The 20,767-nt window shown below is 41.0% G+C and overlaps 1 protein-coding gene across 16 annotated transcripts in view; it reads right to left on the bottom strand.

Annotated features, from left to right (window-relative positions):
• LOC138637015 (ERC protein 2) overlaps positions 1-20,767 on the bottom strand; it is a 154,549-nt gene that overhangs the window by 59,456 nt on the left and 74,326 nt on the right. For 14 of the 16 annotated variants that reach the window (XR_011312340.1, XR_011312339.1, XR_011312336.1 and 11 more), the window contains one exon: positions 18,381-18,541. Coding sequence is in view for 11 of the 16 variants with exons in the window: in XM_069725445.1 (XP_069581546.1) it covers positions 18,381-18,541 (161 nt within the window). In the remaining 5 variants the exon portion in view is untranslated. Of the gene's footprint in view, positions 1-18,380; positions 18,542-20,767 lie in introns of those variants that run through there. The other 2 variants (XM_069725534.1, XM_069725562.1) reach the window with 2 other exon arrangements.

Below are 20,767 nucleotides of genomic sequence, written 5' to 3'. Positions count from 1 at the left end.
CATATGAGCTCAGCTGGTCAGCCGTAGAACTACAATACCCACAATGTGCTGTGCGTCTTCTTGGCTGGAGGGATGGGGCAGGCCTGAGTGAGTGAGTGTGTGAGTGAACAAGTGAGTAATGAAGTTACACCACTGGTTGGTCAAATGCTGCATTAAAGACCTTTCAAATTAAAATCCCTGATTTAAAAATAAAAACCCAATAACTTTAGCCATAAACTAGGTTTTGTGTCTTGTTTCTAGAGAGCTTAGTTTCCCTCAGTAATTTAAGGTTATATAGTAGTACATTGTGTTATCTTTCAGTTTCACCAACTAAATTCTCTTAAACAGTGTGAACAGTGCTAAAATACATGTATAAGATATTCTTTCATACGTTCACAGACTTACATATAGGCCTACATAGTGGTTTTGGAAACACGCACACACCATGACAATCAATATGATTTTAAGTTTAGCATAGATTGTGAATGTAACTTGTAACTATAGCTGTCAAATACATGTAGTGGAGTCAAAATATTTCCCCTTGATATGTGGTGGAGAATTAAGAAATCTACTAAAGGAAATACGAGCGTCCTTCAGAACAGCACTTGAGTAAATGAACTAATCACCTGCACGTTCAAAGCCGCAGGGACATAGATTGAGCACAAACACACATACAAAGAACATCTGCTAATTATTAGCAATCGTCTGATTCCAACCTTGTTTCTTTTAATGAAGGATGGTAAAATGTAAGTAAAAGAGAAAAACAAAACAAAAAAAACCTGAAGCTGCTCTGTTTTGTGTTGAAGCAGCAGGAACCACATGCTTTCTTTACAGCCTAGTACACAAACACACTTTGACCACATACTAACTTATACAGACTTCATTAGCCTAACTTTAAAGTGCTTTCAAGAGTGGAGGGGGAGAAATACATTAAAAGAAAGAAATTACACAGGCAACTAAGATTTTGTCCCATGCAAAAAATACCTGTTTCTTATGATTTGTTGCATGCTGAACCCAAATATGTTTAAAACAAATTGTCTATCACCCACAAGTTTTTTATTCCAACATACTCGTGAGGACAAGAAATAGCACCAAGGAAAAAGGAGCCCCTATGTGATGGCAGACTACTGCTGGACTTTAAAGAGGGATGTTCCTGATGTCAAATATATGTGAAAATCATACATTTATACATTTTAGAAGTAAGTTTGTACATATTTTAAGTGTAGTGACAGCCTCATCTATAAAAAAAAAAAAAAAAAAAAAGCAATATACATTCTGTCTCTTAAAAAACATGCCTGATACAAATTCGAAATTCAGTCAAATAAGTACTGTACCTATTTTAATTTGTGGGACAACAAAATTTGTTGCCACAGTGTTATGAAAGAGAAACAGACCGACAGACAGAAAGTCTCCCTCACACACACACACTTACACACTCAGTGGTCTAGGTGAGGGTGCTGATTAGAAGAGCCGTAGCCAGGTCTGGACAAGTCTGCTGTATATTTAGACAGATCAGTGAGGATCATGGGATCAAAGAGTAACATGATTACTACCTGGCCTTCTGATAAAAAAAAAAAACCTCACTATTATTTCCCTGTCAGTACACACAGGAAAACACATTTGGAAGTGCACACATATTTGGGCAATTTTCTCACGCAGGCATGCACAAGCAGACAAATAAACTTACAGTGAAGGGTTCCAGCATTAAAACACATACTGATTTGCACTGATGCACAGTGGACACACAGGTAGATGCAAGACCCTACACATGCACACAGTGTGTGCATGTCTCACACACACACAGACAGACATGTACACCCACGCCGCTCTATAATCTGGGTAATTTGTACGTTGACGCTAGTGCAGACAGATCATGCCTCTGGTACATTCAGTTTGTTGTGTCATTGAATTGGCTTGTTCGCCAGTTGGCGTGAATTCCCAATCGCGGCATACCCTCACTTTTAGTAGTAAGTATAGTTGTTGGGAATCAGTTTCTTGTGAAAAAGACACTGAAACAGCTTGCGTTCCTGTCATAATGCCACTTCTTGCATGTGGAAGATTGAGTGTGTGTGAGTTTATGAATTTTATGAGGGCAAGAAAAATTTAAGCAGCAAGTGCAGACACACGAGCACGTACATGCACGTGCAGCACAGGGTGAACTTTCTCTCCCTGTCTCATTGGTCTGAGTCCAGTTTCTTTTGGTGTTTGTTGTGTTTTGTCTGGAGTCTAAAGTTTTTCACAAGCATATATAAAATTAATGATCTGATCCGGAGACAATATTCTCACGTAAACACAGAGCATGTGAGAAGTGCTCAGCTGGCCCTCCCCACACACCTGTGCATAAATTCCAGCATATGTCTGTTTTTTAATAAAGAGACCTGTGGTTGTGTGCAGTTAGATGCTGCTGACAGACTCACTGATTTCCAGATAGATAACACACACATCCAAGCCAGCTCCCTTGGTAGATTACATCACAGTTATTTTAACAATGGGTTCCACTGAGTCCTTTTGCTGGCTTTGGTTACATACAGGAGTGTGTGTGTATGTGTGTGTGTGTGTGTGTGTGTGTGTGTGTGTGTGTGTGTGTGTGTGTGTGTGTGTGTGTGTGTGTGTGTGTGTGTGTGTGTGTGTGTGTGTGTGTGTGTGTACGACTTGTTATATTTCTTTTTCTTGTTCTTTGAAATGATCTGTCTGCGGTCACTTCAATGTGATCCTCAAAGTTTCAGTAGGATTTTAAGTGTGTTATAATGTTGCACTAAATATATGTCGGGCTACTTAAGAGCACTATATTAAATGTCAAATGTAAAAATAAATTCAAAGTGTGCTTGTATTTTATATGCAGAAGACACAGTAAGATGCATTTGCCTCGAAGGCCTTGTTCAGACTGCTATCTAAAATCCATGTGTCACATCCATATTGTATCTGGATTGATTTTTGAAAGTCTGGACAGCAAAATTCCAATCGGGTTTTCATAGACACGTCTCAGTCTGGACGCTTTGGTGGCTCAGATTAGATTTCTTGCGTCACTCACAACGCAACACAATGACAATGTCTTTTTCAGAGTGACAGAGTGAGCAGAATCTATGCTACCACTAGCAGAGCGCAATCAGAGAGTAGATTTAGGCTTTTTGGAGGACAATGAGAACAGTGGTTTCCGGAATAAAGTCTCTGCAGGCACTTTATTTCCGCATTGAAAATACGGCACCAGCGAAGCTATGGTATGTCATTGTACAGCAACACATGCAGATAGGTTGGTGCTACCTGAAGACACCTCATCCGATCCACTCACTCCCATATAACAGCGCGGAGAGTCTGTCCTAAAGATCTGATTTCATAAACAATTCTGATTCGCCTGCAGTCTCAACAAAGCCTAAGTGTGTGTGTTTGTGTGTGTGTGCATGCTTTAACCAGGCAGTTACTTTTACAATCAGAATTGAGAGTCACCTGTAATTCCACTATGTTTGGTGGCCACTGGTGATGCACTTTTTTAGTAAGAAGAAAACTTATTTTCCAGTTATGTTACATACAAAAACAAATAATACATTTATAATTGCTGAGATTTAAGTGGGCTCGTTACTTGTTAGTTTTGTCTTGTGAAAAATAGTAACTGACAATTGCAGATCACAGAAGATTAATGCAGCCTATTTCCCTAATGTCTTGCTCCCTCCCAGAGGAGAGAGGGTACCCGGAGGTGCATAGAGGGTGATCAGGCCGAAGCTGCACGCACCATGCAGAGGTTAAGGTGGCTCAGGACTAGGTGTCATTGGACAGGAACCCTGCATCGGGAGTGTGTTGCTTAGGTGGATGACATAGGGTCTTCCAGTGGTTTCGGGTGACCCAGACAGAAGACATGTAGAGCTTCAAGCATACATTACAATATAAGCATGCGTTATAGGTGCTTCTCAGTCTTCTTTCTACTTTAAATGACTCATCAATCATGGAGTAAAATCAGATAATTGTCCTACACAGGATATTCTATCTTTTTCACCTGAGTACTAAACAACACTGAATCTGTGTGGAATATAAAAACACACCCTGAGCTGTCTGTTTTGATGTGTAGATTTGTTTAAGTGTGTTATATAATTATTGTGATATGTTGTCTGTTTGAGTCTCCTTCCTCCATCAGACACAACAGAGAGTATATGCGTGTTTTTGAGTTTCCTGGGCTTTGAAGTAAAACATTGTGGTTACAGACAGAGAGTATGACAGAGAAAAATGCAGGTAGTCAGATGTGGAAAGAATTATACATTAAAAAAAAAAAAAGAGCTCATTTTACAGCAACACTGTGATGACGTGGTATGCAATTAACAAACAGCTCTCATGTTTTAGCTCTGAATGGGCTGCAGACCACCTCAGTGCTACAGAAGATCCAAAATAGGCTCCACAGACATACGCACAAACATTTTGACACAAAAATCTGTCTGTGTCACACAACAGCAACATTGAAAGGAGATGAGGAAAATGTGAGGAATACAAGTCAGCAAGCAAGAAATAAATGTTTATTGCGCTTTTATCTGCAGTCATGCAGTCAGGCATACCAGGAGCTTGCGTAGACGTTTGGGGAAACACTGGCACAAAAAGCACTATGGCTGACAAGTCAAGATGTCTGCAGCCTGGTGTGCGTGCAGACACGTGGGCTTGTGTTTCTGTGTACATGTGCTTGAATGCTTTTAGTGTTTATAACAATTGTGTGCTGTTTTTGCCAATGTTTCAGTGTGCACGAACGCACGCCTATCGTGCACCGAGCTCTCAAAGTGACATGTCAAGACACTGATGTTAGGAAACTGAGACACTCTAAGTCTGATAAACAAACCATGCCAGGAGGAGGACCTAAACAATGTGTCGCAATTGCTTTATTACTCAGTGTTTGCCCGAGGTGTCATGTTACTGAGATCTTCGACACCATAAAAGCCTTCCCTATGGTTCGGCCCCGTGTTTGTGTGTGTGTGTTTGCTCTGGCAGAGGCTCCCTTGTGACTGGTTATATTGGACATGCTCAAACAAAGCCAAACACACAACAGGAGCCGCAAGCAATTAGGCCTGCCATAGTGCATAACTCCTCTCTGAACACCCTCTGTTTCCCCCTCGCCATCCACCAGACTCTCTCTACCACACATTTCAAGCTACCATTCACAACATACACTGTATCAGTCTCAGCATTTGCACACAACTTAGTGCTGGTATCCTTTTGTGGCATCAGTGGCAATAATACTGTTTGTATGTATGTCATCTTCAGCATTAAATGTTAACCTCAGAGGGAAAAACATTGCTTACTGGCACAACAACACTTGAAACGTTAGCAGGCAATCTAATCCTTTGAATTAATACACATTAGAATGGTTTAGAAGAGAGCCGGGTGGGCCCTGTGTCTCCATTTCATCCTGTCATTGGGACAGATTTGTTTCTATCCACATTTTGATCATACTCCTCCTTCTTCTACTGGCTGCACTGTTGTTTAATTCAATTTAAAACAGTTAATTTATACATATTCGCATGTCAGAGCAAAGCCAGTCACAGACTGATGGACATTCAGTTTGAATTAGATCCTCTGGAGCCTGAGCAGAGGGTGAAATCTCACTGCCTGTGGCTTGGACAGTAGACACGGCAAAGATCTGTTTCAAATCAATGCAAGAAAAATGGGTAAACTCAATCTGGGTCAACCTCTCTCTCCCTCTCTCTGCCCCCTAACCCCTCTTCCTCCTCTCTCTCTTGTCTTTCTGTCTCTCTCTTGCTGTTTTTGGGTGTCTCTTTGGCCTTCCGTCACTAAACACCTCAAGAGAGACATTGCTTTCAGTAAGAAGTGTAGGGGGACAGGATGAAGAGATGGAGCAGTGTTGCAGTTGGAGAGCGTGTTGGAATAGGGTGTGTATGTGGGGTATGTTGGTAACAATTGTGTACTAATAAATTAACAATTCCTGTTTTTCAACTCACCAGGTTACCAGGCCGTTATTCCAGACCAGAATGTGTATCACTTTTTAACAAGACTATTACCTCATGATTAAAGTCCAGTTGGAATGAATATAATGCAAAATACTTGAATGATATGTATGTGTGTGAATATATGTGTGTTTCTGTGGTTATATGTGTTTGCGTACAACAAGAACTATGAACAATGACACAATCCTTGTTCGTCACACACAGAGTGATGTCTATGTGTGCGAGCACCGCATATGCACTTGCACCAAAATGCACATTAATTTCTGTGTATGTCAGGGGACTGCATACCTCTCTATGTTTGTCCTATGTGTGTAAACCTTTTGTAGTGGCTCGCGCAGCTCTCCTGTTACACACACACATGTTCTTTATGGCCTGGCTAATGGAGCTGAGTTCTTCCTGTCTGTGTGATGTGGTTTACTGTTGTTTGATGTGCTCAGGAATCCTGCATAGGAGAGCACCCCGAGCCGATCTTATCACATAAAAGCCTTTGCAATGGAAGAAGACACTCAACTCTCTTTTTTAACTTAATAGAGATCTGTGTCCCTGTGAGGCTGTGTCCGTGTGTGTGTGTGTGTGTGTGTGTGTGTGTGTGTGTGTGTGTGTGTGTGTGTGTGTGTGTGTGTGTGTGTGTGTGTGTGTGTGTGTGTGTGTGTGTGTGTGTGTGTGTGAGTAACCGAGCCTTTGTGCACGTGTATGCCATTTCTCTAATTCAATCGAGTGTGTAACCCAAGGCCAAACACACACATTTGATTTCAGTGAATGCTGAACCCGGAGACCTGTGGCTAGAATGGATCAGAGACATGTCAGATACGTCAGTGCATGTTACTGTGAGTGTGTGTACAAAGACAGACGGGGAGGGAGCATAAGGAAAATACAGGGATTTCACTTTTGTTATTTCTTTTTTGATTTCGCATTGAAATTAAATCATGTGTGACAAAGATATGTATGACGCACGTATTTAAGTGCACCTGTCTAGATGGGGTTAGTCAGTATTATGACTTTAAAAGCTGGTTTTGTGCTTGTTTTCTCTGTGTTTACTTACAGGCTCAAAGCATAGTCAATAGCTGCCTTAGCAAGGCATGCCATATATTTTCTATTTGCCAGATACATTGCTCAATTTAGGCTGATCTTAAATCCCACCTTCAGGCATGTGAGTGGTACTTCAGCTTACTGCAAGTTCAAGTTTTAAAGGAGTTCAAATTGGGTTTTAAGCATGCAAATTCAAAGGAATTCAACACAATGTAAAAATCTATATATGAATGGAGTGAGAAGACAGAAATATAAAATGCATGCGGACCTTATTAGGGATGGGCCTTATGCCCTAAAATAATATCACAATATCTTAGAATATTTCTTTGATAATGATATTCTTTACTACATGACAAAAATCATCGTTTTCAAGAACATTCAGTTGCAGTAAAGTAAGTGATAACGTTTAACACGTCGATACAATACAATACGATGCTGAGTAAATGTGGTTTGTTTGCTTGGTTTAGAACAATAGCTGTGGAACTCTCCACAAAATTGTCGGTTTTCCTCGTACTCAGCAGGGTGCTTCTGCTTGAAGTGGCGAATTAAGTTTGTTGTATTGCCCCAAGTTCTTCCATATTATTGTGGTTTGTTTTACATCTGATCTTTTGTAACCAAACCACTAAAATCACTCGTCTTTTTGGAGCTAACTCCTCCACCGTGGAGCTGCTTTCAGTGATGCTTGTTATTGCTGTTCATAAGTTCTGTGCATAGCTTCTGCTATACCATTACATGGTGCAATAGTCATTGCCTCAAAATGTGGGAATATTGCCATTCTCATGATATAAACGGTTTTATTGTATTACAATTGTACCGGTATTTTTGCGATCAATACAATATGATAAACTCCTATTTCTAATACTTTTAAAACATGTATTAATGTTGTTGTTTGTTTTTTTAAAGAAAAGAGCATTTTGTAATTTTCTTGTTTCCATTTTCTATATCATTTGATTTTCCTCATTACATTATATATATATAAGACATATATTACATATTGGGTGCTACAGACATTTGCTTCATCCACGTGAAGCTATTTATCCTCAATAGAGACCGTTTGGTCCAAAAGTACCTCATATCCTTAATGCAATGTATCAGGTCAGGAATCCTGAAGTCTTTCAGACAGATCATCTTCATCATTATTATAATATTTGCTTTGCACAACTTTTATTGTCTTGTGTTTCACAATAAAGTGAAATAAAATGAAAGAGTTACAATTGGGATATGGGAGGATTTATTATATTTCTTTAAGAGAATTTCATGACAACTATTTTGGGAGAACAATTGACAGTAAAAACTTACAGATATAAAATATGGCATATGTAATGTTAGGACCAATGCGGTACATTAATTGCACTAATTTTGGTGACAACTAGTAATGTAACAAATTATTCTTTCAGATTAATAAAGGAAAAATAAGAACGAAAGAACTGAAGCAGATGTTTCAAAGTACAATTAACACAAAAGTTATTTTCTTGAGTAAGTAATTACTTTTTGTATGCACTAATTGGTAATCAATTTGATTACTTATTAAAGAAGTAGCTAGCAATGGTAAATTATACATTTTCAGTAACTTGCACGACACTGGTCCTAAGTGGGCAAATTGATAGCGTCTTAAAATAAGACTCAAGTAAGCAAGGAGGTCTCATTTCGTTAAAAGCTTGTTGCTTCGACTCTTCTCTCCTCACATTTCTGTTCTTGTTTATGTGTTTATTTACATGGTGTACATATTTATTTGCATATACAGAGGGGAAGTGAGATCCGATCACAAGTGGTCACTTGAGACGTACATAGAGACACATTGTCATGCCAAGTGTGACATGACATATTCTGAGCTGTCCACTTCTGATCGGATCACCCAAGACACATCGTGATGCCAGGTGTGAACAGGGCTATTGTAAACACAGTAACCCAATCTTTAGTGTGCGATATCTTTTGGCCCTTTAACTGTCACAAGTTCTGATGCAGTGCATGAGCTTATAGGCCTTTCTGGTGTGCAAAAAATTAGAAATCACACCACAACTGCTGTAAAACTAAAGTCAACATTAGGCTCTCTCCAAATGCCTCACACTTCATAATAGTAGAAATATACACATTAAAAAATTGGAGATATCAGTTACAGTAATGTCTGGATACATACATACTATTTCAGGATTTGGATATTGCATGCTAAAATGACACCACATATTCCACAATTCTCTGATCATAACTTAAATTACACTAGTCCCGTATCGAGACATTCACGAATGCCCAGATTCTCAGTCATGCATACAAAACACTGTCTATATTCTGTGTTTCATCTAAAGCCTAAAAGTCATGCCATTGTCTTTGCTCAGACTCCCTCTACTCATTCTTGTCTCTGCAGGATTCCTGTGTTGTTTGTTTAGTGGTGACCAGTCCTGTCTCTACGCAGTCTGTCCGCCCACATTAAGGCCTCTTCTGTCTAATTGATGCTAGCTTTAAAGATGAAGGACTAAACAGATTAAACTGCGGTTGCCATCCTGAATGGATGTGACGCTTGCTCCAAATAAACTCTGGTTTTTAGTTTTCTGTGTGTTTTTCCCTCTTTCCTTTTCTTTTCAGTGGGTTTTGCTTTGTTTTTCTATCTTGGACACTAGCTGTGATATTGTAAAAATGAGACAAACGTTTTATTGCAGAGTTGCGAAAGTTAACAGTGTCTGTGATGCTTGTGAATGGTAATTTCTAACCACAAACAAATAAGATAAATGTAGTTTTTCCTTTTATGAGATTTAAAATCTTAGTGACCTTCTTTCTCTGATGATTTACTTTTATTTTCTTCTTTTTCTCTTTCCACACTTCGCCTTTCATTTCCTCTTCCCTTCCCCTGATTTCTTTTTCTCTCCCTTCTCCTTACTCGTCTGGATACCCACTGGCCTCAAGAGAGCAGTCATGTTTCCAATATGTCTCCATTTAGCAGAGACCAAATTAACAAGAGCAGGGCCAAAAACAAGAGCAGGAAAAATCATCACATCGCCACTGGCACAATCTGCTTATCTTTCACTGTTAATACTCGTATGCACTTCACTCCGCCTTTGTGCACACACACAGAATGCACTCTCTCTCTCTCAAACACACACACACACACACACACACAGACAAATTCATGTATTCACATGTTGTTTTTTGCACAAAAACACATTCAATACACATCAGCGACGATACACATGCTCATCCAAACTTGCTTGGGCTGTTTCACAGCACTGCCGAGAAGTACATAATGATAATTACAGTTTGGGTCTGCATCCCTGAATTAACCAGATCAGACACACACCAAATCCAGAAGTGCCAGGGGCTGCTGTGGTGCAGTGTTAGAGAAGCCCAGTGCTGGGAAGCAGCCAGTTCAGCTATTGTTCTCTATTAAAACCTCCTGGGAACAATCTCAGCAAGACTGAGAGATGTGTAGGGCCAATAAAATCTCCATTCAAACCAACAAAGAGTTGGAAAGACTAACCACTTACTGAGGGTGTTGTTGAACGATACAGTTACTCTGAATGAGAAAAAACAAGGTGAGATTGTATAGGGGTGAAACTGCAGAGAAAAGGTTCTCAACATTGTTTCATTAATGATTTTTACTTGTTCTATAAACTGTGAGGGTAGAAACATGCAGACACAGGCAGATAAAGAGAGAGATGTACTTATATCCGGATAAAGACAGACAGACGTTGCCAGAGAAGCCACAGAGGAGAAAAACAGCCGGAGCTCAGGTGTGTGTGCCAACCACAGAGGCTTGGAGGTGTTTACAGTGTGTGAATATATGCCAGAAAGGCCCATTGACTCACTTGTGTGGGTATACCAGCATTTCATGTGCCCATAATGGTAAACCATGAGGGCATTTCACTAAGCCACTGTTTTAATGGCTCTTTTACAACACAGCATCCAACAACATATTACATGCAGCTGCATTTAAAACAACCCATCCCACTTTCTTTCTAAAAATCACTCACTGCACACTCTCCTCGCACTTTCAGTTAACCCTGTGTGCGCCATATCTACTGCCATCTATCAAACCATATGCATAGTGTATATCTATTTAAATTTAAATGGAGATTTGCTTTAAAAGCAGATCTATCTAGACAAGAACTTCCTCCCTTGATCAGCCTTCCTTCTCCTCATTCCTCTACTGACCCCAAGGGCAGAACGGTCGTTTAGGAGGCCATCACTATTCACCTCTGGGTGCTGTGTCCTGGGCTGCCTCTTTATGGCTACAGGGCCCACCTAATCAATTGCCCGTTGCTGCACACACTCATGCGCACACACACACACACACACACACACACACACACACACACACACACACACACACACACACACACACACACACACACACACACACACACACACACACACACACACACACACACACACAAAGACTTGCAATCAATTAGTCTTGAGATTTATACAACCGGGTAAACTTGGGGGTGTTAGTCTCCCTAAGGCCAATCACAATGAGCTTTCCCAAGAGTTCTACTTCTACACCCGCCAAATGACACTAATAAGCTTTGTGTGTGTGTGTGTGTGTGTGTGTGTGCAAGAATGTGCATGTGTGTTTGCGACTGACACTAATTAGCAGGGCTAGTGCACCTACTTCCTCAGCACCATTTCCTGTGATAGTAATTATTAGGTATGTGTGATAAATTCCAGGCCTTCTTCCACCCTAGATGGGTGGAAGAAGGCCTGGAAGACAAAAAGAAAGAGAGGCGGGAGAGCATTTAATTCTCAGAGGAAGTTAAGGAGGTCAGTGCAAAAAGAGTGATGGAGTAAAAGTCAGGGGAGACAATGAAAGAATGATTTTACTCTTGTGTGGAGCTCAGTGCAAATGTGAAAGCAGTTTGCACATGAAGCGTCTTCCCATTGCCTCCTTGATGTGGCCTCCCTGTCTTCTTGTCTGGCTGTCAGTCACTGCATTCCTTTTGTTTGCATGTCACAATCACCCGTCTTCACAATGTCAATCATCAGATTAAGACAAAACGTTCTCTCTGTCTCTGGAAAGGCTCTTCCATCTCTGTCAATCGTTTTAACAAAACACACATACAGTGTGTGCACTATTGTCCCAGCATATCTTACAGTTCAACATCAACTTTATACGACAGCTCAAGCTTTCCACTCACTCATATAATGACTTGAGGAGACAATGCCACTCCATGGTTCGCAGAGTGTGTACATCTGTGAAGCAGTTTTACAAAACCTAAATCAGGGTTTGCATCGTGTGCAGGACTTCCAATTCATATTTACTAAGTGGCTCAATGCTTGCCAAACATTCTATGTGGATATAAGCACCAATAAAATATTAACAAGTAGTGATAAAAAATAACCATTCAGTAATTGATGGTAGAACAGCCAAAGTGAGTTCAAGGCATCCAAGAAAGTCCAAGAAAGTAACGGCTGCAAAAGTTTAAATTTATATTTCGCAGTTAATGTTCATCTGTATTAGCTGAGCGGCGCAGTATCAAGTGACTGCACTAAGCAAACTTCACGTTTATCTCTGGACTGTTGTCTTCACTCTTACAGCTTAACGTACGGGACACAAGTAGAGGTCTCTCATTACCTTTCTGTATTGAACAAGGACTTGAAGAGTCCAGAGATTTCCACGCAATGAAGCCCTCCATTTACAAAACCTCAATGGAGGAGGAGCAGGGTGGAGACTGCCTTGGCCTTGACATAATAACACACCTATAGGCTCAACAGCTGACACACACGTCGAAGGTAAACACGAGTGTCAGAGGGCACGGGAGCACAGACAGACATGATGAATGGCCCGAAGTTCCCACGAGGCGACACACATACAAACTTGCTCGAAGAGAGAGGAAGGTGATGTGTGGTCAGCCCCTCCTCATCACTGCAGCACAGAGAATCCCATTCACACGCTGCACGGACTCACTATGTCTCATCATTACCTATCACAACAATGGCACCGTAACACCATACAGTACTTGTGTGTATGTGGCTGTGTGAATGTGCATGCATGTGTGCATCTACTGTAAGTTCTTCCATACAAAGTGCTACGACCACACATATGTTTCAGTGAGTTTGAAAGTCTTACTGAAATTTTGCCAATACATGTAAAAATTTAAAGTAGTTTCATATTAAGGAAATGTGCTTGGTTAAAGTGCGTAAATATACTTTTTTGCTGTTAATGTGCTTCATTGAGAATGTGTGAGCGTGTGCACATGCCTCTGTGTCCATGTGTATATCTGTGTGTGAGTTTCTTTGAGTTTGTGAGGGCATGTGTGTGTCTAGGCCCCTTGGAGAGATCAGTGAGCGGGGACATGACCTTGCCAGTACAGCTGGTCTTTCTGTGTGTTTAGTCAGTGTAACCATGGCAATGGCGCTGTGCAGACAGGATGTCTATGTTGGGGATTTGAAAGTCATAATGTCGCTACTGCTCTGAGCTTCATTATGGCGTGAGTTACTGTAACTAGCCAACAGATGGATATGAACACATAATGCACAAAACTTAATTCTCAACGTCATCGAAGTAGTTGAGGATTTCATGAAGAAACAGAAATAAATGAGACAGCCTAAATCCCCAGAATTAGAACTGTGGCACGTTTTACAAGGTCATTGGAACAATATACAAAGTGCCTTGAAAAAATACAACTACTAAGTGTAACAAGAAAGATTAGTGGGTTTCTGAATTTTTTTATGAGGTTAATTGAAGTTAAAAATCTATTCATGGTATTATGTTGAAAGCATCCTCACTTTGTGTTTAGTGGCTTACATGAATATAAACATTTTTGTCAATATGTATATATGAAAACAGGTTTTAATCTTCTGTTTTATCATTTCACAAACCTCCCAAGCATATCTAAATTAGCACTTTTTTTGTATCACCTTTTTTTTTAACTTTTTAAATTTCTATTATGAATTCTATGTAAAAATCTAAATGTTATTCAAAAGGTGTGTGAGAATGTTCTTTATGCTGATGTGGTGCAGGTGTTTACTAATGTGTGTTGTGCTGTGTTCAGTTATTCCACTCTGACCAATGCTTCTCTTTTCCTCTGGTCCTTTTAAGCTGACCAGACTCCCTCGCACTCTCCACAGCTCTACTCCATCTTCTCCTTGTTCTTTCTTCCACCACTCCCTCCATCAATCTCACCCCCCCCCTTCCCTCCATCCATCACCCCCTCACTCTATCATTCGTTCTTTCCATCATTGACTATTTCCTCCCTAACTCTCTGCTAAAACCTTTCTTTTTCCCCAGCCTACTGTCTTGCAGTCATTTCTGTAATGTCTGCGTGATTTCGCCTGCAACTCTTAAATTATCAGCTTCTCTACCTCTGAAACTTTCCACTTTGTCAACTCTGCTGTCTCTTCATGTGCCTGATTCAAAGCTGCCGATACCTTATCTTTGCTCTATCATCATTTTCCATCACTCAAATGTAAACAGAGATAATATCACCTTCATTCCGTCTATGTCTACAGGAGGGTCAGGTTCAGTAAGCCATTGCACTGTTGTGGCATGTAGTATGATCCCATTCAGACTATGGAAACATCTCAATGACTAGCTATTCAAAATGTCCAAACACATAATTTCTCTATTGTGCACCTATACCCCATGACCCTGGACTCGTTTAATGACTTGCTCCTCTGGAGGCCATCTGTGTCTCTCTCTGTGTGTGTGTGTGTGTGTGTGTGTGTGTGTGTGTGTGTGTGTGTGTGTGTGTGTGTGTGTGTGTGTGTGTGTGTGTGTGTGTGTGTGTGTGTGTGTGTGTGTGTGTGTGTGTGAATACTGTACAGTATGGTGGAAACTCAATCTGGTGTGGGGTGATAGAGGAGACCCGCACTGCTCCTTATACATCAAGCATTCAGCTCTCTATCTGAAAAGCCAAATATGAAAATGCACTCTCTCTCAAACACACACACAGACACACAGACACACACACACACACACACACACACACACACACACACACACACACACACACACACACACACACACACACACACACACACACACACACACACACACACACACAGTTTATGAGCTAGGAAACCCAGCATGCAATGAGAGGATATTGAAAATGATTTTTTCCCTCTTGTCTCTTTCATTAACAGTGTTGAAAAGGCAAGAGTTCTCTCCCTCCCTCTGGCTTATACACACACATTAAAAAACACACACAGAAAGCTCCCCAATTCACTGGAGAGCGTGCCTCACATGGTTTGCTTCAGCTGGTCTTGACAAATGCCACATTACAGTGGAGAGAAGGAGAAACTTGGCATGCAATCAAACTTCTCTCATTATTTCTAAGATTTGAAATAGTTCAGTTTGTGTAGCCCCTCCATTCCCACCTCCCCCCCTCTCATTCTCTCTGTCTCTGTCTCATATTATTCCTGCATTCACTCTAACTCCTTCCCTCTTGTTACCTCTCTTTCTCTGCCCTATCTTTGCTGTTTAGATTCCCCTGCACTAACTTGGACCAGAGCTGTGCTGTGGGAGTTTGGCCCCCTTTTAAAGCAGAAAGCCACAGTTTGTGTAAGTATGTGCATGTCTGCAGACGTGACTGATTATATGTGAGTTCCACTGAGGTTGTGTGTACATTCTGCATGTGTATCTTTGTGGCTTGTTCAGATGTATGTCAGTCTCACGAATCTTTACCCCTTGCAATTCAACAGTCCTTTAATCCTCATCACCAGTGACCCCAAACCCCTGCCTCCAACCTCTTCATACAGACACACAGAATCCAATGTACAGCAGACCACACACACACTCACGCCCCCCTGTGCCCCTTCCATTAGCTCTTACCAGTGTAGACCAGTCAAAGTCTTGAACACAAAGGCAAAGAATCCCATCTACTTTGTTGCTGTTTATGTCAACCAACCATCACACTAACCTTCCTCCTCAGATGTCTTTCTAGTATATTGTGTTTATTCTCAAAAACACCAAGAACATAACCATTCCCTGTATATGTGGTTTTCCATTTTCTTCCTCTCAATCATTGTCCAGCCTGGTTCTTACCTCTAAATTCCTCCAAACACAGAGATCAGATCATACTGCCTAAGTTGTAAAGTAGCACTTTATAGTGTTAATATTAAAGTAAAGGTAAAAAAAACAAAACAAAAAACAAGTTCAGGGTTAAAAGAGGAGTCCTGTGTAAAAGTAAGAAGTTATGAATGTATATAGAGAGTCTAACTAATAATTATGAAGTGATCAGACCCCAAATGGATTTGAATTTGTCAGGGTGTTCCAACATCGAAGAGTTAGTTTTCTCAAATTTTAGAGAGAACATTAGATCCTTCAGTCACATAGAAGAATGTGAGCGTGTGTGGTGGGGCGTAAGGTCAGTGTGTGTCAGTGTGTGTGTGTGTGTGTGTGTGTGTGTGTGTGTGTGTGTGTGTGTGTGTGTGTGTGTGTGTGTGTGTGTGTGTGTGTGTGTGTGTGTGTGTGTGTGTGTGTGTGTGTGTGTGTGTGTCTCTCAGTAATTTGTCAATTGTAGATTAAAAAAAAAACATGAATTAGAGATCTGCTGGTGAATTGTCATCTATCGCAGCTATCCACAACATTTGAATATATTTTCAAAAGTTTGGATTTAAAGTAGTGCAGGTAATACTGTACTTATTTAACAGTGTCCACAATGAGCTTTTATTCATCTTAATTAAAGAAGTTTTGATCGATCCAGACTAGGTGATTAAAATCTATTCACACTGGGTCAATTGAATCTGTTTAGATCTCTTGTGGATCAGACATATTTTTAATAGTAATATAATATTAATGTAAGCACACTGCCAGATAAGTAGAAAAATATCATTCACATACTAGGTCACAGAGCATTTTTGTAATTTCGTGTACATACCTAGAGCCTGTGTGTGTCTGTATCATGTGTAATACATTTTCTCTGATAAACAATACTGGTAATGTTTGGATGGTGGATATTGGAACAGACAGGAGGATGGTTTGTATCAGAAGTGTGTGTGTGTGTGTGTGTGTGTGTGTGTGTGTGTGTGTGTGTGTGTGTGTGTGTGTGTGTGTGTGTGTGTGTGTGTGTGTGTGTGTGTGTGTATAGAAGGATAGGCAAAGGGCACTCTTTTGTCAGTCTCCAGCAAACTATACACACATAGTACATATGCTGTAGGCAGAGACAGACGTATATGAACATTCCTTAAGAGTTAGTGTGATCAGAGGGGCTTGTGAGGAATAATGGATTTTAAAAGTTGTGTTTTCAATACATATGTGCCAGCCTTTCCTTTTGTACTGTAACGAGTGGCTGACATTAAAGGCATTTCTCTGCAGCACATGACAACCAGATATGTGGTTCCGTGCTCCTTCAATCAGAGCGCTCAAAGCAAACACACATGTAGCCGATCCACTGACAGATCACTGAACTCACTCACACATTCGTACATACCCACTGACACACACTCACACATGGATATGCAGACTCTTGCACAGCCTTTTCTGAGCTTCCTCCTCCTTTAACTCCCTCTCTGTCACACAGACACATGCACAAAAAAGAGCTGCACACACATTTTTCTGACCTGCGGTCGAGGGCTGCACCACCTGTCCTCAATAAATGTAACTTTTCACAAGGCGGCTATAGACAACGGCTGATCCTGCCTCAGAACACACCTCAGCGCTGATGTCTATATAACACTAATGCACAGACGCACGTGTGAACAGGTGAGTGGATGAAAGTGCCTAATATAATATTAGACAGAGGTTTTTCTGCTGCAGCAACAAAGCTGCTGTGCAGGACAATAAAAATGGTTTTGAAAAAGCAAACTGATCGAATCATGCCAACACTGATAAAAAAAAACTTTTGATCATATATTTTTATGGGCTGTCAGTCACTACCACAAACAGTTGGTGTAGTTTTTTTTTTTCTCACCGTACATCTTACTGCAGTTACCAAAACCTCATGCATTGCATCACGCATTATTGCCATTCTTGAGATATTTAAGCTCAAGTCCTCCTTTTACTGATCAGTGAAATGCAGATATAACTTATGGTTACAGAGTATATGAACTGAAGGAGGAAAAGCTGAGCCGATTAAAGTGGATACAAAATTGTTCAGCGGTACAGTCATTCATTCCATATAGTGTCCATAGATACACTTGTATCCGATCCACTACAACTGTTATGCCATAAAGTAAATTTGTATGGTGCCTGATGAAATAGAGGCGTTTTTTTTTAGCAGTCATGTGTTAAACACTCCTGTGCATTAACCACAATATTAAATATAATGGAGATCAGTGGCTTCACCTTTTAAAATGACCTCAATAATAAACATAAAATCAAACTTGCACATTTCCAGCAATGTTAACTTAACCTGAACACTGAGAGTTTAATAAAGAGAGTTGGTATAGCAGGGCTGTCGTATTGAATTGCATTACACTGAAAGGGTGTACCTAATTAAGTGGCTACTGGATGGAACTTAATGTAGGAGCTGCATATGCAGACGTATAGATGAGTGTGGCACTAACTTCATCTCCAGAATCTCCTCCAGCTGTTTGCGTCTCTCCTGCCGTAGACTGTTGAGGTGTCCGTCTCTTTCATGCAGGGAGTGCTGAGTGGAGGACAGTCGCAGTTTAGTGGCGTCCAGCTCCTGGCGTGTCTTTTCCAAAGCCCCCATCAGCTCCTCCAACTGTTTGGGGGGAGACATAAAGAAACAGGTTAAAACACAATAAAAACATACCAGGATACCCACGTTGCTCTGTTCTCGAACATAGAATTTGTTTTTTTCTTTTCGATTTATGTAATTTAAAAGTCAGTACACAAGACCTCGTCTATCCTAATGGATGCACACTCACACTCATGCTCATGAGGACATGGAAAAGTAATTAGTACAAAATTAACTTTGTCTGCATGTTGGTGTGTGTGCTGTGAGATGAGATGAAACGACTGCCTAAACATGAAAATCAATTGCCAGCTGACATCTTGGTGGCGGGTGAAATTACTGGGGTTCATAGATTAGTTGAATGATAAATCCACTGACCCTTGTGCTGGAAACAAGGGTTCTCTCTTCTCTCTGACCTTTCACCACTTATTTTATCTCACTCTCAAGTGTGGTTCTACTTTAGAGCAGGTGAGGATAATGCTCAGCTTCTCAACTACATCTCCCTCTGCACACACATGCCCTCCAGCCATGCACGCCTGTGTGTCCAACCTCTGAGTGTCTGATAGACAGGATGTGACCTCAGGGTATCATTATACCAAGACAGGAAGTGTCTAATTGTCTAACAACAAGTACTTTACAATAGGATGCAGTACTTGACAAGCATGTTCAGATGATGTAAATAGAAAACCACAAGAACATTAATTTATGTTTGTTCAGTTGTGATGATCGGCAGCTTTGAGCTATAAGCCAGTCAAACAATACATTTTGAAATGAACAAAGAGAACTATGAAGAAGGAGAAGCACACAAAAAAAAAAAAAAGAAAAGAAAAAATGAGTATTAGGGGAAAGCGCTCTATGGGGTAGGACATGAAAAAAAGCAATGGGCCTCTTTTATGAAGGGGCCAAATCGTTCACACATTTTCAAGACACTCTCCATCTCCTCCAGTTTTATAGGTGTGTTTCACAGATGTCAGATAATGTGCTCACTGACTGTTCATGAATATCACATGGAAAAGGAGAAGAAAGGGTGAAAACAAAGCTAAATTCTCAGTGGTTAGAAAGTGACAACTTTTAGTCATAACTTGCTAGAAATGTAACAAAGCATTGTTTTCAATAAAATAAAAACAATTTGCCAACAACAACCGACCCCTGTAGTTTCCAGCTGTTAACAGACCTAAAATCAATACTAGATCCAACTGTTCAAATTCACACCATTTTAATAGTTGATGTCTTGTTGCAGGCTTAAATGAATGCAAAGCCAATCTTTTCATCTTGAAAGCCAAGAGTCTCACACACACACACACACACACACACACACACACACACACACACACACACACACACACACACACACACACACACACACACACACACACACACACACACACACACACACACACACAGTTATACCCACCACATGTCTATCAACCCTCATGCACCAACCCCCACCCCCTCTCCAATCCCCAGCCCCCCTCAGTCCCTCATTAGTCCACCACCCAGGCAATAGCCCTCACTTCACAATCACATCATTAATAAGGAATACAATGCGTTTTAGTGAAATTAGGGACCTAATCAGCTTAGCGGTGAGCCTGTGCGTGCTAATTTAGCTCAACTTCAAGGCAAAGCCCCCCAGCCAGGCTAAGGCTCGCTAAGACTGGCCCAAAGCCCCTTTAGTTGATAAGCTGATTGAGGGCTCAGTGGTAAGGGCCAAATCCCTCTTGTCCGTTTGCGTTGTGTTGCTGGTTCAAAGGCCTAGTTCAAACATCCTAGAGGGGGAGAGAGGGAGAGAAATGAGAACAGAAATGGGGAGAAAGGGAGAGAGAGTGTGGAGATAATTGCGTGAGACAACTTAAGAGGGCAGATGGGAAAGCACGAGGCTTGGGACAAGGGATGGACAGCAGGAATGATTTTATGAGAGAGACAAGAGGCAGAGAGAGGCAAAGAGGGAGTGGGAGACTTAGAGAACAGGGGTGTGAAGAAAAGTGACCCAGGGCATTACCCATGCTCCATTTCAGCAGGTCAGGCTGATGGAAGACTTTCAGCGCATTACACATCATGAGACTGATTACTCTGGGACAGAAGGGAGAAGAAAGAAAAAGTGTGTGTGTGTGTGTGTGTGTGTGTGTGTGTGTGTGTGTGTGTGTGTGTGTGTGTGTGTGTGTGTGTGTGTGTGTGTGTGTGTGTGTGGGGGGGGGGGGGGGGGGGAGTTTGGCAGGGAACTCTGAAACAGTGCCAGGGTCAGGTGATGTTTCA

This window comes from Brachyistius frenatus, unplaced genomic scaffold (genome assembly GCF_029030835.1).
Source record: "Brachyistius frenatus isolate BFR_SWC_R1_liver_20210118 unplaced genomic scaffold, ASM2903083v1 Contig_6, whole genome shotgun sequence".
NCBI lineage: Eukaryota > Metazoa > Chordata > Actinopteri > Embiotocidae > Brachyistius > Brachyistius frenatus.
Note: the sequence above shows the minus strand (reverse complement) of the source record. Positions and strands in the feature narration are given on the sequence as shown.